We start from the raw sequence: 14,215 nt of genomic DNA on the forward strand, positions 1-14,215 counted from the left end.
GTGCTTATGCAGTAATTTTCAGCTGCTACATTTGTGAAACTATTTGATATACTGTATAGTAAAATGTTTAATTTTTGTTTTTTGTTAGGCTTTGAAAGTATTTTAGAAGGGCTTTATGGATCAAGGCTACGAAGAGACCTCAGTTTATTTGAAGGTAAATAATAACTATTTTAAAAAACTAACATCTTAATTGTCGGTTAAATGTTCAAAACATTTTTAACATTGAGAAATCTTACTTGATCATTTTAATGTAAATATCACAATTTAACATTGGTTCATGTTCATTTTCTTTCAAAGTTGTTGCTTAAAACGGCAAACATGCAGTTAGATTTTTAATCTATAAACTCCTTGAATTAATTAAGTCAATCTAGAGTAATCTGTAGCATTTGGAATACTTTAACTCTTATTCCTTTCATAGGAATCTTAGAAAATGAAATTATAGTAATAGCATTGAATTGTGTAGAAAGTGATTAAACCTGAAAAGTACAATGATTTCATATCAATTTGCTCTTGTTTAATATGCCCTGCAATATAATTTGTTTCTTTTTTTGGTAAAAGAATGCCATTTCTTTGGAACATAACAGAACAATTCTTTAATGAGAACTGATTTAGCTACCCAGAGTCGATAGAATCAGACAAGACATTTTAGGGGTGGCTGAAATTTTAGAATTCTCAGTAGATATTTATATTTCCCTGGGATATATAGTTTCCCAGACAGTATCATCTTGATCATTAGTGGTGTATGGTAAAGATGATGCTCAGAGGCAGTTCAGAGCACAATAGCATAAAGAGAAGCACATATTTAACCTTCAGTGCTAGTGCTAGTGTGTGATTTTGTTTTATTTTTGTTTTATGTTGCAGTTAATAAGGAGGATTGAGGTTCTTTCATCTCAAGTATCCCATCAGCAGTCACCAGAATGATAAGTGTCAGGATAGTGGTTCTGGTGGTATATGTTTTCTTCCACAATCCAAGGATCTTCTTGCCAAAATAGATATAGGTGCTCTTGGACTACTGCAGACGTGTGATTTTAGAGAATATTAAAAGCCAATTGATAAACATGCCTCATGATTTTATGACTTCCATGATATCTTTATGAGAGATCCCTGATCTATAGATGGGTAACTATGATCGTTCTTTTAACATAGACAAATAAAATCTAAAATCTTTTTAGCTTTACCAGGATTATTTTCCTCTATATGAATGTGTAATGTGGAGTTAGATTAGCTAACTCGGGGGTAGGGAACTATGGCTCTTTTATGACCTGTGTCAACTCTGAAGCAAACCTGACTGGGGCCATTTGGGAGTCTTGCCACAATGCGAAGAAGGGTTAGAGAGGGGGAAAATAGTTAGATGGTTTTTTTGTAGCTAAAACAAAATAGTTTTCTGTGGGAACCAAGGACATTCCAACAGGTGGCTGGAGAAGAAGGGGTGAAGTAACTAGGTAACCAGCCAGCACTTTGATTGGACAATGTGACTGATTGTTTGGGGAAAGGGGGAACTTTCACCTTTTTAATCAGGTGAAAACCACAGGAACTTTCAGAGTCATTTTCACCAGTTTGTGCCAATATGATATCTCTAATAAAACTTTTCTTTGAGGAACCTGTCTTGGAGTTCTGCTTTCTGTGGGGCTATTACTTAGAACTTTGACAACTTTTGGACTTCAACTCTAAAGTTGAAGCTGAAATTGATGCTGGCTCAGGAATTCTGGGAGTTAAAGTCCACAAGTCATAAAGGGGCCATAGTTCCCTACCTTTGAGTTAACTGAAGACTGATATGAGTAATAAGCAATGTATGTCCCTGTGGACATTGTTGGATTGTAATTCTCATTATCTTCCATATCTTGCCATATTGGCTAGGGCTCTTAGGACCTGGAGTTTAACACCTGAAATATCAACATTGCCAATTCTTTATTTAGAAAATGCTGATGTTACTAAATTCTCATTGATGTCTGTAATGAGGAAATGGCTAGGGCCGTGATGGCGAACCTATGGCATGCGTGCCACAGGTGGCACATGGAGCCATTTGTCAGGGCTTGCAAGGCGCTGCCCTCTCAGCTGACCAGTGCGCATGCACACTGGTCAGCTGACTTCGGCCTTGAGGCCATTTTTCGCCCTCCGAAGGCTTCCCTAAAAAACCAGCTCTATGCACAAACCGGAAGTTGAGGAACAGACTTCAGGGAAGCCTCCTGAAGGCTCCAGAGGGCTAAAACTGACCCTACAAGCAAACCGGAAGTGACTTCGGGTTTGCTCGTAGCCCTCTGGAGTGTTCAGAAGCCTTCGGGGGGCTTCCCTGAAGGCTCCGGAGGACAAAAAACAGCCCTACAGACAAACTGGAAGTTTGCTCATAGGGTCATTTTTTGCCCCCCAGAGCCTTCAGGGAAACTTCCTGAAAGTCCCTGAAGGCTCTGGAGGGCTAAAACCAGACCTACAAGCAAACCGGAAGTCCGTTCCCAAATTTCCGGTTTACTGATAGGGCCAGTTTTTCACTCTCCAGAGGCTTCGGGGAAGCTCCTGAAGCCTCCGGAGGGCCTCTGGGGGAGGAGAGGCTGTTTTCACCCTTCCCAGGCTCCTATAAAGCCTCTGAAAGCTGGTGGGGGAGAAAGCCCACCAAAATTGGGGGGACAGAATGCTGGTCGTGCACACATGCGCAGTGGGGTCGTGCGCATAGCATTATGGGTGTGACACACCTGTGCATGACTCCCCTGCTCTTCCCCCCATTTTTGGCACGCGAGCCAAAAAAGGTTCGCCATCACTGGGCTAGGGTATTGACAAGATAATCTTTGAGTCTTATTGGAGCCTGAATTCAGGGGACTTGGATGTTCTGGAAATAATAATGATTGGAGTAATGCTAGAGGAAAACCTGTGATGATTCTGAATGAAGGAAACTAGGGTATATTTCAAATTTTCTCCCTTTATGTGTGAGCACTATTTGCCATGTAATTTTTCAGCATACAGTAGTTAGTATCACAATGGTATGTATCATGGGCCTCAGACAGATATAAAAGAATCTTCAAAGTTTTCTGTGACCAGTTAAACATACATAATGGTGTTAATTGGAAATAGCACTGATAATGATTTTGGATTATCTGTGAGAAATATATCATAAGCTGAATGTTCCCTGTTTTGCACTACCTGAAAATGTGGGTAGAATTTTTGGAGTTATGAGACTAATCAATTGTATACTTTAGTTTTGCTTTTCCTTGTTACTTATAGTAGGCAAATAGTTAGGATTGGAAGAGCAGTTCCATTAATGTTTTATAAAAGCCTTTCAACCTCCACTACAACAAATCCCAGAATCTAACTATGTTCCATTCTAACACATGACAGTCAAACATGTAGTGGCTTTGTGATTCCAAAGAATTTGAGTTGAAGGAAATTTTCCAGTTCTATATTACCAATTTTCTGATCCATTTGAGTATTAGTTATTAAAAATTAAGCAATCTTTCTATTTTGACAGATTTCTCAGATTTTAATTCTCTATTCATCAGTCTTTAATTAATCAAACAGCATTTGTATTCTCAAAACAGAAATTTTAGCAGCCTTGGAGGAATCTCAGGATTTCCAGAAGAATACATTTTTATATCAGGCAGAAATATTGTTTTTATTTGAGTTACTGTACTTTAGTGGTAATAGATTAATGATCTGACAGAGTCTTAATAGCATGATTTATGCAAAATTTTAAAAAGTTATTTGCCAATGGCAGTGACATTTATTGAACATGGCAATCATCAAAATTTTGGAATATAGAGTCAGATAGGAAAATCTGCCGTTGCCTGTCTTAGAATAGGAGCAGTCAAAGAATGTAGATTCTTGGGGTAGTCTTCAACTGGCCGCTGGCTATATTTCCCCTAAATAGGTCCTGTGTGAAAGGAGTCTGGTGAGCTTGCTTAAAAGCACTCAAGGTACTTGTGACAACCTTCTCCTTCAATCACTTGGTTTGGTTCGATGAATGTTCTAGTCCTGAATGGGCTTGCATTGCCCCAATCAGAACTAGTGTAATCTGGGTTGATTGTCATTTCCAGTTTGAGGAGCAGGTGGCAGAGGATCAACCTATATGGGAGTTGTGCCCATTCTTGGACAGAGAGTCACTCCTTCCAGTCACTCTTCACCACCATGCAGATATACTGTTACAGTAAATTGTACATGGGGTTGTTCTTAAAGAGATATTCAGAAGCTACAGGTGGTGCAAACATCTGCCCATGTAATACCAATGCTGAATTAGCTGTTTTAATCAGATTCCAGATGGAATTCAGGGTTCTTGTATTACATTTAAAACTATATATGGCAGAAGACATAGTTATCAAAATGCTCATCTGTCTCCCATAGAGTCTGACCATTCCATACAATCCAACAGAGTTGGCTTGTTTTGGATTATATTAATTAAACAACCAGGACCCAGGAAACAATCCTTCCCTATTGCTGCACCTGCCATCTGAAAACAGGGTCTCCCTGGATACTTGTATAGCTACCATGTTTAAATGGCCTTTACATTTTGGCTCATCCCCCAGGCCTTGGGTTAGTGAATGGTTGGCCAATCTCAATTGGAGGATGGAGCAGATGTTCTTTTTAATTTATTCCCTGTGGTTGACTCCTGTTCTGTTCTTCTGTGATACTGTTTTCTATTTATTTTTAGTTGTGAACCTGTCCAGAATTGTCAGGAAGTATCAGGAGGCTTAAAAATTTGATGATCAAATTTGATGATAACTAAATGGAGGCCTGTCTATTGCAAAGAGACGCGGGCTACCCAGAGACTTTGACATAGTCAATTAAAATTAAAGACTCTTGCACGAGTTTGTAATTTAATTTTCATATAAATTCAGGAAAAAAAAGGATCTTAAAGGAAGGACAAACACACAATTATGCTTTAAAAAAGAATTTTTATTGTGGTCACTGAGCAGAATCAATAATATAAATATATTAAAAATTAAAGTAGGAAAAATGTCAAACAGAAAAGGAATACTTCAAATGGAACATTTTATACATGTGATCTCCAGTTTGGAGTCTGAAATGGTAGAGACTATGATGTAAAATTCTGTTTAAGAGAGAAAACCAGAAATCCATTTTTTAAAATCTTACGTTTGCCATAAACTCATGGAAGTTATGCAATCTGGGCTGTATAGATGACATCAGAAAATAATGTCAAACTTGTTAGAAGTTTGGGAGAGTAATTTAAATCACAGACTTTATTGTTTCTTTTAAATATGATATTTTGCAAACATGTTAATAAGCAGCATTTTTAATTTAGGTTTCATTTTTAAAGTCTCCTGTAGAAAGTAGGAAGAAGCATTTGGCCTGTGTAATCTTCCATATGTCTAATCAATCTTGTTAAATTATTTATTTATTTTATTATTTATTCATCAAATTTTACAACTGCTCATTTCCCTCACAGAATACAGGTAATCCTAGAAAGTAATAGAGCCTGTCAATTACATTTGTAACCTTAATTGGATCAAATTAAATGAATGTGACTCCTCCCTGCTTTACCCAATGCATTCGTTAATCGAATGCATAGATCGTTAAGTTCACATGAGGCCTGAAGGAGCAGGTGATTACACTTCAAAAGGTTTCTGTCCCCTTTGCAAAAGCTTTTTGGTGTGGAGGACAGGGGCCTGAAGGAGCACATGATCAGGCCCTCGAAGGCTTCTGTTCTTCGCACCAAAACCCTTTTGCAAAGGGGACAGAAAGGTATGTAAGAAGACAGCCACTTTTCTGCCACATGGCCCTGACTCTGCACATTTCGATATGTAAGTGAGCAATCAGTGATGGGAGGGGAGGGAATAGGCAGGGGATTGTTGCAGCATCTCTGCAATCGGTTGTCAGGGTGAACAATTGCAGTGGTGCTGCAACATTCATAACTTCAGAACTGTCATAAGTACTTTTGTGGGTGGTGGCGTAAATTTGAATCATCACTTAGTAAACTGTCATAACTCGAGACTACCTGTACAGAGGAACTTATTTCCACATAAATATGCAAAATAAATTTTCAGTTTGGATTAATTCAAAAAATAGCTGATATAACATTATTTTTGAGTTAAGTGTTAAGAGATCAGAGCATGAATCCCACTGTACCTCAGTGGGAAATCTTAACCTTTTGTTTGCTTCCATTGTAAGAATATGAAAGAAAAGAATAAAAAAGATCCTGGGGAGGGCGACGCGGGGACAGTATTTATATCTGCGCAGGCTAATTTTAAGTTATGTATATTTTGTTGAAAATGGGGTTTATATTTATTATAGCATCTTTTTCAACAAAATCTTCAAAATTGTAAATTGCTTTATCCATAAAAATATGTTTAGCATTAAATTTGCTGACTTTTAAATATTTGCTAAATAAATGTTTAAAATTGTTCTTAATTACCATTTTGTTTACTACTTATCTGTTTCATTAACCTGCAGTGACATACTGTAATTTAAAATAAAACTGTAAAGATGTAATTTGCTTAACTGTACACACATATTTATTTAATGTGTGTGTGTGTGTGTGCATGTGTGTGAATCCCAAATGAGACAGACACACATTTCAGCTGATTTATGTTGGAAAGATATAAATATGTCTTGCTCAACTTGCAGTTTTGAGATTTGGCATAATGCTTAGTATCATAAATACTTAAAATAGCAAAATGTATCATGCAGATCCCATCAGAACTAATTATACAATGACATTTATGTTTTCATAATTAAGGTCATACTAATGGACATATATGAGATTTGCCACTGTGATACTGCACCATAGATTTCTTAACCACTGTATCTGTTTGGTTTAAAAAAAAAGTGGTTGAAATAGACTGTAATTAATTCCTTTGGTTTTAGTATGTACCTTAGAATTACTGCAATCAGAAGTCCAGTTAAATGGTTAGTTAAAAGTTATTTCTGTTGCAGTATAACCTTTTGCCTATATGCTCCTTCACTTCAACACATGGGAGTTTTGAAATTTCTACTTCAGTTTTTATTAATTTTTTTTATTACAGTTCTATACTACCTTTAATTCAGGAGCTCCAGATGGAATACATAAAACCACTCCACCTGTTTTTCTCATAATAGCAACTTTGTGAAATAGGTTGAGCTGAGAGAGTCCACAGCTTATTCTGCCATCAGAACATGATCAACCAAAATTCAAGTTATAATTTAAGGAGCAGCTTGTTTCAACAATCACAATTAAAATTAAGCACTGTTTAATGTTTGAATATTCATTCAACCTGCAGTTGTTCTCTTATAGAAGCTGAGACTTCTATGACTATGCCAGTTGACCTATCTGAGATTCTGGATATTCCTATAAAATTAACCATGGTTTAACAATTATCTGTGAAGTAATGATTCTTCAGCTTAGATGTTTTAAAGCAGCAGCCCCCCAACCTTTTGGGCACCTAGGACCGGTTCCATGGAGAGAGGTTTTTTTCATGGACCAGAGGGGGTGTGGTTTCATGTGCTGCCTGCATCTTGCTTGTTTATGCAGCCTTGTTTCTGGCATGCTGCAGCCTGGTACCAGTCCACAGACTGGGAGTTGGGGACCCCTGTTTTAAAGGATTGAATTGAATGGAAGGGGAGCACCTTTAAAGGAGGAGATGGATAATTCTAATAGTCAAATGTTGAGTTTTTGATGTTAGCACTATTAACTACCAAGAATCATTGGAAATGGCAATATAAAAAAGTAATAAAGGCAACCTAAGCCAATATTGTTAGTGAAAAGATCATTTAAGTTACAAGCTGCAACAGTACTTTATTGGGATGGGGGGCACTTTTAAATGTGTAATCCCATGGTAATATATTCACTGTACATAAAAAAATCTGGGTGCGTCTTATACACTGAATACAGCATTATTTTGCCTCCTGAAACCCCACCCCCTTCACCAAAATGGCCATGCATAGCTCATAGGAAGCTTTTAGGGAGCTCCTGGGGCTGGGGACGGTAGAAATGAGCAAAAAAGGCCTGTTTTTTGCTCACTTTTACCCCCCACCCCAGCCCCCAGGAGCACTCTATAAGCTTTGTAAAGGCTATCTATGCCATTTTTAAAATGAAAAATGGGCTGTTTTTTGCTCGTTTTTGCCCTTTCCCCAGAGCACTCTGCAAGCCCCCTAAAGGCTATTCATGCCTTTTGGGGGGGGGGAAACAGGCCCATTTTCGTGAAAAACGGGCCGTTTTTGGGAGGTTTACAGAGTGCAAAAACTTTTTTTTATTTGCCTCCTCAAAACCTTGGTGCGTCTTATACTCCAGTGCATCTTATACTCCGAAAAATACGATAATTGTAAGATTTGTTAGTCAAAATCATATACTTGATGATGGGCAGCCTTCAGTTCAATTCAATTTAATAAAGTTCTTTATTTCCTAGAAAGAGTTAATGTGGTACACCAGGAATCTTTTTTTCACAGCATTTCTGACAGTGTTGTTGTTTTTAAAAAAACTATAAACATGTATGTTATTAGTATATGGAGAGATTTGTGATGGAGAACCAGAGCATTAATCAAAGTTAGTAGATCATTACCCATTCTCAGGAATCAAATAGCTAGATTGCTTCTGTCAAGGCAGTTATTTTTCAAGCAATATATATGCAGAATCCACCAAAAAGCAAATTTATAGAAAAAATAATTGATAATTGAGAAGTCCTAAAACCTTCCTACTAAGGTTGGAAAAGGAAATAAGATCTTAATGACAATGAAAAGAATCTATTATTTACTAAAATCAATTTACCGTAGTAAATTGTAAGATGGTGTGCAGAGGACCTTGCATTTGTATTAGCACATAGAATGATAGTTCTTAGTTCTTTTAGTGTGTCATAGTTTATCTTATGAGCTATGCTGTGCTGCTGGTGTTGGGATGCTCTGCCTTCCGCCAGCCAGTTGGTCTTTAGGTCACTTCTGCATATATGTGCATTTCCACGCATGTGCATGTACGCACATGTACACATTTGTGCATGTTCATGCATGCATGTATGCATGTCCATGCATATCTAAGTTCACGTGTGTGCCCCTTTTAGTTTGGGCATGCATGCACGTGCAGTTTGGGCACGATTCCCAAAGGTTCGCCAACCCTGATCTAAAACATTTTCTTGGCTCATTTTTGGCAGGGGAGCAAATTTCAAGTTTTGGTTACAATTTAGGTGTTGGAATGATATTTAATTTTTGTCATCCTCTCTCTTCCTTTGCTCCTCATCTCCAGACTGTGAACCAGAAGAAGTGACTGACTGGTCTATGGATGAAAAATGTTCCTTTTGTAATTTACATAAAGAAATAGTCAGCGTAAGTATATGATCTTTTAACTTGACACACATTTTGTTCAAATTTCCAATGTTATTTAAACTATTGTGCTATATAAAACATTGATAAATACAGTTGCAAGAAAAAGTATGTGAACCCCTTGGGATTACGTGGAGTTTTGCATGAATTGGTCATAAAATGTGCTCTGAACTTCATCTAAGTCACAGCAATAGAAAAACACAGTCTGCTGAAAATAATACTACACAAACATTAGATGTTGCCATGGTTTAATTGCACATAACATGTAAACATTCACAGTGCAGGGAGGAAAAAGTATGTGAACCGTTGGACTTAATAACTGGTTGACCCTCCTTTGGCAGTAATAACCTAACCAAACGTTTCCTGTAGTTGCAGATCAGACCTGCACAACGATCTGGAGTAATTTTGGACCATTCCTCTTCACAAAACTGTTTCAGTGTAGCAATATTCTTGGGATGTCGAGTGTGAATCGCTCTCTTAAGGTCATGCCACAGCATTTCAATTGGGTTGAGGTCAGGACTCTGACTGGGCCACTCCAAAGGGCATATTCTGTGCTGTTGAGGCCATTTTTGTATTGACTTACTTGTATGCTTTGGGTCATTGTCCTGTTGCATCACCCATCCTCTGCGGAGCTTCAGTTGGCAGACAGATGGTCGTACGTTTTCCTGCAAAATGTCTTGATAAACTCTGGAATTCATTTTCCCATCAATGACAACAATTCGTCCAGGCCCTGAGGCAACAAAGCAGCCCCAAACCATGATGCTCCCTCCGCCATGTTTTACAGTGAGGATGAGGTTTTGATGTTGGTGTGCTGTGCCTTTTTTTCTCCACATATAGTGTTGTGTGTTTTTCCCAAACAACTCAATTTTGGTTTCATCTGTCCATAGTATAGTTTGCCAGTAGTGCTGTGGAACATCCAGGTGCTCTTTTGCAAACTTCAAATGTGCTGCAATATTTTTTTTGGACAGCAACGGTTTCCTCCGTGGTGTCCTCCCATGTACTCCATTCTTGTTTTATGTTTTCCTTATTGTAGATGTGTCAACAAAAATGTTAGCATGTACCAGAGATTTCTGTAGGTCTTTAGCTGACACTCTAGGATTCTTCTTTACCTCATGAAGCATTCTGCGCTGTGCTCTTGCAGTCATTTTTACAGGACGACCACACTTAGGGAAAGTAGCAATAGTGCTAAACTTTCTCCATTTGTAGACAGTTTGTCTTACCGTGGACACATGAACATCAAGGCTTTTGGAGATACTTTTGTAACCCTTTCCAGCTTCATGCAAGTCAACAATTCTTGATCGTAGGTCTTCTGGGAGCTCTTTTCTGCAAGGCATGGTTCACATCAGACAGTGCTTCTTGAAACCAGACAGTGCTTCTTGAAAAACAGATGTGCGTTTTCAAAGGGCAGAACAGCTGTCAGCAATACATCCAATATCATCACACTGATTGGAGTCAAGGTTGGCTCACTCCTGGCTCCAATTAGCTCTTGGAAAAGTCATTAGGCTAGGGGCTCACATACTTTTTCTTCCCTGCACTGTGAATGTTTACATGTTATGTGCAATTAAACCATGGCAACATCTAATGTTTGTGTAGTATTATTTTCAGCAGACTGTGTTTTTCTATTGTTGTGACTTAGATGAAGTTCAGAGCACATTTTATGACCAATTCATACAAAATTCCACGTAATCCCAAGGGGTTCATATACCTTTTCTTGCAACTGTATGTAATCTAATGGAACTTTTTTCTTGCTCATCTCTATTAAGATTTACTTTTACTTAGAAAATTGGGGTTTTTTAAATTCATTTTAGGATCCTACAGTGGTTCTTGGTTCTTTGCAGTCAACAGCTACAGAGGAGTTGTCATCTCAGGGCCAGTCCAACACTGATAAAATTGAGTGCCAAGCAGAGACTTACCTAAATGCACTCTTTCGTAAGGAAGGTAAGACTTAACTTCATATTGTGATATATAGTGTTCAACAGAAATTGTACATAAAATGTAACTTTTTTCTTTTAAAAAAACTTCTCCAGCTCTAGTTTAAGTTCTGTAACTTAAGTTCTGCAGTTGAAATAGCTTTTCTCGAGTTGACTGTTCATATGCATTTAGTTTATGAGGAAATTAATTTTTAAAGAGAGAAAAACATTTATTTTCCAATTTTTAAAAATCTTGTAACATTTCAAGTAATTTAAAGTGAGCACTAGTTTAATATAATATTATACATCTTTCTATGCTCATGTGCTGCACATAATATTTTGGAGTGCAGTGAAGGAAAATTTGCAAGACATCTGTTTTCCTACCTCACAGAATACTTGCAGGAAGCATGCATCCAGTTTTCAGACAGTTGTTTTATCCCACAAAGAAAAAGATTCATTTTTGTGGGATAATGATTAGTGTTCGAAGGTGAGGAAGTATGAAATTAGTATTCTGTCTGGTTTGGTATATAAACTTGTTTCTCTTTTAACTTTGAGATGCAGGGTCCTTTATTGAGCTTGAGTTGTTCAAGTCAAGCAACATTAAATTAGCTGAATTTTAAAAAGCTACATTTTAAAGTTGACAGTTTCTTTTTAATTGCATGTTTTAAAAAAACTAAAGCTAATTTATGGACATAAATACTCAGAAGAGTATTTAAATTTCATTGCATACTGCATGCACTATTAGGAGTGGGCTGGTTAGATTCTTGTTGTGGTTTTCTTTTTTATATACCTTTGGAATTAATCTCATAGAACAAGATTATGGGGTAAAAATACAACCAAATCTGTATAAATGACTAAGAAAAGGACATAGAATATTTATAGGGCTTTTACTTATCGATTATACAGAATATTTTCCATATCTATTTCTTCATAACAAGCATCTCAAACTCAAATGCTAATACCCTCTGCCCTTGGAGGGTCAAAGGTGTAAAATTATATTCTTTTTAGCACCAGAAAACAACCCTATGTATTTGCCCAGGAATTTTATATTTCAAATGTCATGTTATACGGTTAATTTATGTTAATTTACCAACTCTATGTAATATTTTACATTCTGTTACAATGTCAGCTGGTTTGTTTTCTTCATAGTTTGCAAAATGTTTTGGTAGGAGAAAAATAGAAAAGTATTTTAAATAAAGAAGCATAAATAAAATTAATGCAATTTTATCATGAAAAGATATCAAGACTTAAAACTGAGTTGAAATACTTCGAGCTACATTTTTATGGCAAACGGGTAATATTATTCTATTTGCCATAATTGAAGTCAAATTCTTAGTTCCAAAGTTTTATTTTTATACCTTATGCCAGGGATCTCCAACCCCTGGGCCGCAGACTGGCACCAGTCCACAGGGTGCCAGAAACAGGTCCACTCAAACAACAAAGCCCCATCTGCACAGGATGCAGGCAGCATGCAAAACCATGCCCCTTCCAGTCCATGGAAAAGCCCCTCTCCACAGAACTGGTCCCTGGCACCCAAATGGTTGGGGAGACACTGATGTATGATATATATAAGATATACAGGTAATCTTTCATTAGCAGCCGTAAGAGAGACCAGTAATTCTAGAGCTAAGCTTTGCAGTTGGCAAATAAAAAATAATATCACAATAGGCTTGCAATCTCACTTCCCATTTAGTCATTAAGCGAGTCACTATAGTTGTAGACAAAATATTGCATAACTGAAACTTACAATGTATTTATCTTACTCATTTATTTTGTTAGATTTTTATCCCACCTTTATTACCTTGTAAGTAACTCAAGAGGGCAAATGTGCATAATATTCATGCCTTCTCCTATTTTCCCTGCAATAACAATCCTGTAAGGTGGGCTGGGTTGAGAGACAATGACTGGTCCAAGATCCCCATCCAACTTTCATGTCTAGAACTGTTCTCCACTAACTTAATTATCACAAGCTGGTTGGGAAGCATGCAAATGGAGATCAGGTGGCTGTGGGACACTGCAACAATTGTAAATAGAAAAACTGGTTGCAAAACTAGTTATTTTATTTATTTAATGCTATTGTGACTTCAGATGGTATATTTACAAGAAAAATAACCCTCCAAAAAGTAGCCACTTCTAATATAGTAGGAACTTTTCAGTTAGACTCCACAGACGTTGAATTGGACTCCTCTACTCCAAGTTGCTTGATAGGCTGAAAAGTAAGCTCTTTTTGTATGCAGTGCTTTAATTGTTGATGAAATTAGCTCGTGTGTTATTTTTGTTGTGCTTTTTGTGAATGGTCCTGAAAAGCACAAAAGGAATTATAGGAATAATTCAGAATGCATTGATGGAGATTTGCACAAAGAACTATCAGTTGTCAAAAACAAAATTAAACAATAAAATATCCAAAGAAGCTTCTTCTGAATTTGATGCAGTAAAACAGTTACATCTATGTTAATTTGGCTTTTTCACATGGAATAAATGATCATTCAGACTCAATGAAATATATGCTGGTGTATCATTTAAATTAAAGACTCAAGCTGAAGTGGGCAAACATATGGGGCTAAGAGAAGAGGGCTACCAGGGGAGGTGGCAGAGACACAGTTCGCTGCTGCCACCATGCCGAACTCAAGCAAGCGATTGAACTCAGTGCAGTGAGGGTGTGTGAAAACGAGATGTGTCCAACCTCCACTGCCTCCCTGCTGCCCACCTTACCCATCACCCCTGAATGGGCCGAACACTGCCACTGCTGCCAATGGCCCATGACAGTAGTGACAGAGGGTGTGAAAATAGGTAGCTCCCAGCTGCGCTTTGCACTCTGCCCACCTGCTTGCTCACCTGCTTGCCAACTCTCCCTCTGTGGGAAGCTTCTAGCCATTGCTCTGAGCACTCGCCTGCTCGCCTGGCTTTGCCTCCAGCTGCCCATGGTGAGTTGTCCCCACAGTTAATTGGTTGTGTTGAGTTATCCTGCGACAACTTGGCAGTAGTAAATTGGCAGAGGAAACTTGGTGGTGGTGAGATGGCCGTGCCAAGATGCCTGCACTGACTTGTCCTAGACTTGCTAAAACATCTGAAGAATG

At 37.8% G+C, this 14,215-nt stretch overlaps 1 protein-coding gene across 4 annotated transcripts in view; it reads left to right on the plus strand.

Annotated features, from left to right (window-relative positions):
* LCORL (ligand dependent nuclear receptor corepressor like) overlaps positions 1 to 14,215 on the plus strand; it is a 92,766-nt gene that overhangs the window by 40,495 nt on the left and 38,056 nt on the right. For all 4 annotated transcript variants that reach the window (XM_032223898.1, XM_032223900.1, XM_032223901.1 and 1 more), the window contains exons 2-4: positions 89 to 154; positions 9,152 to 9,231; positions 11,037 to 11,166. In XM_032223898.1, the coding sequence (XP_032079789.1) occupies positions 89 to 154; positions 9,152 to 9,231; positions 11,037 to 11,166 (276 nt within the window). The remainder of the gene's footprint in view (positions 1 to 88; positions 155 to 9,151; positions 9,232 to 11,036; positions 11,167 to 14,215) is intronic.

This window comes from Thamnophis elegans, chromosome 9, assembly GCF_009769535.1.
Source record: "Thamnophis elegans isolate rThaEle1 chromosome 9, rThaEle1.pri, whole genome shotgun sequence".
Taxonomy (NCBI): Eukaryota; Metazoa; Chordata; class Lepidosauria; order Squamata; family Colubridae; genus Thamnophis; species Thamnophis elegans.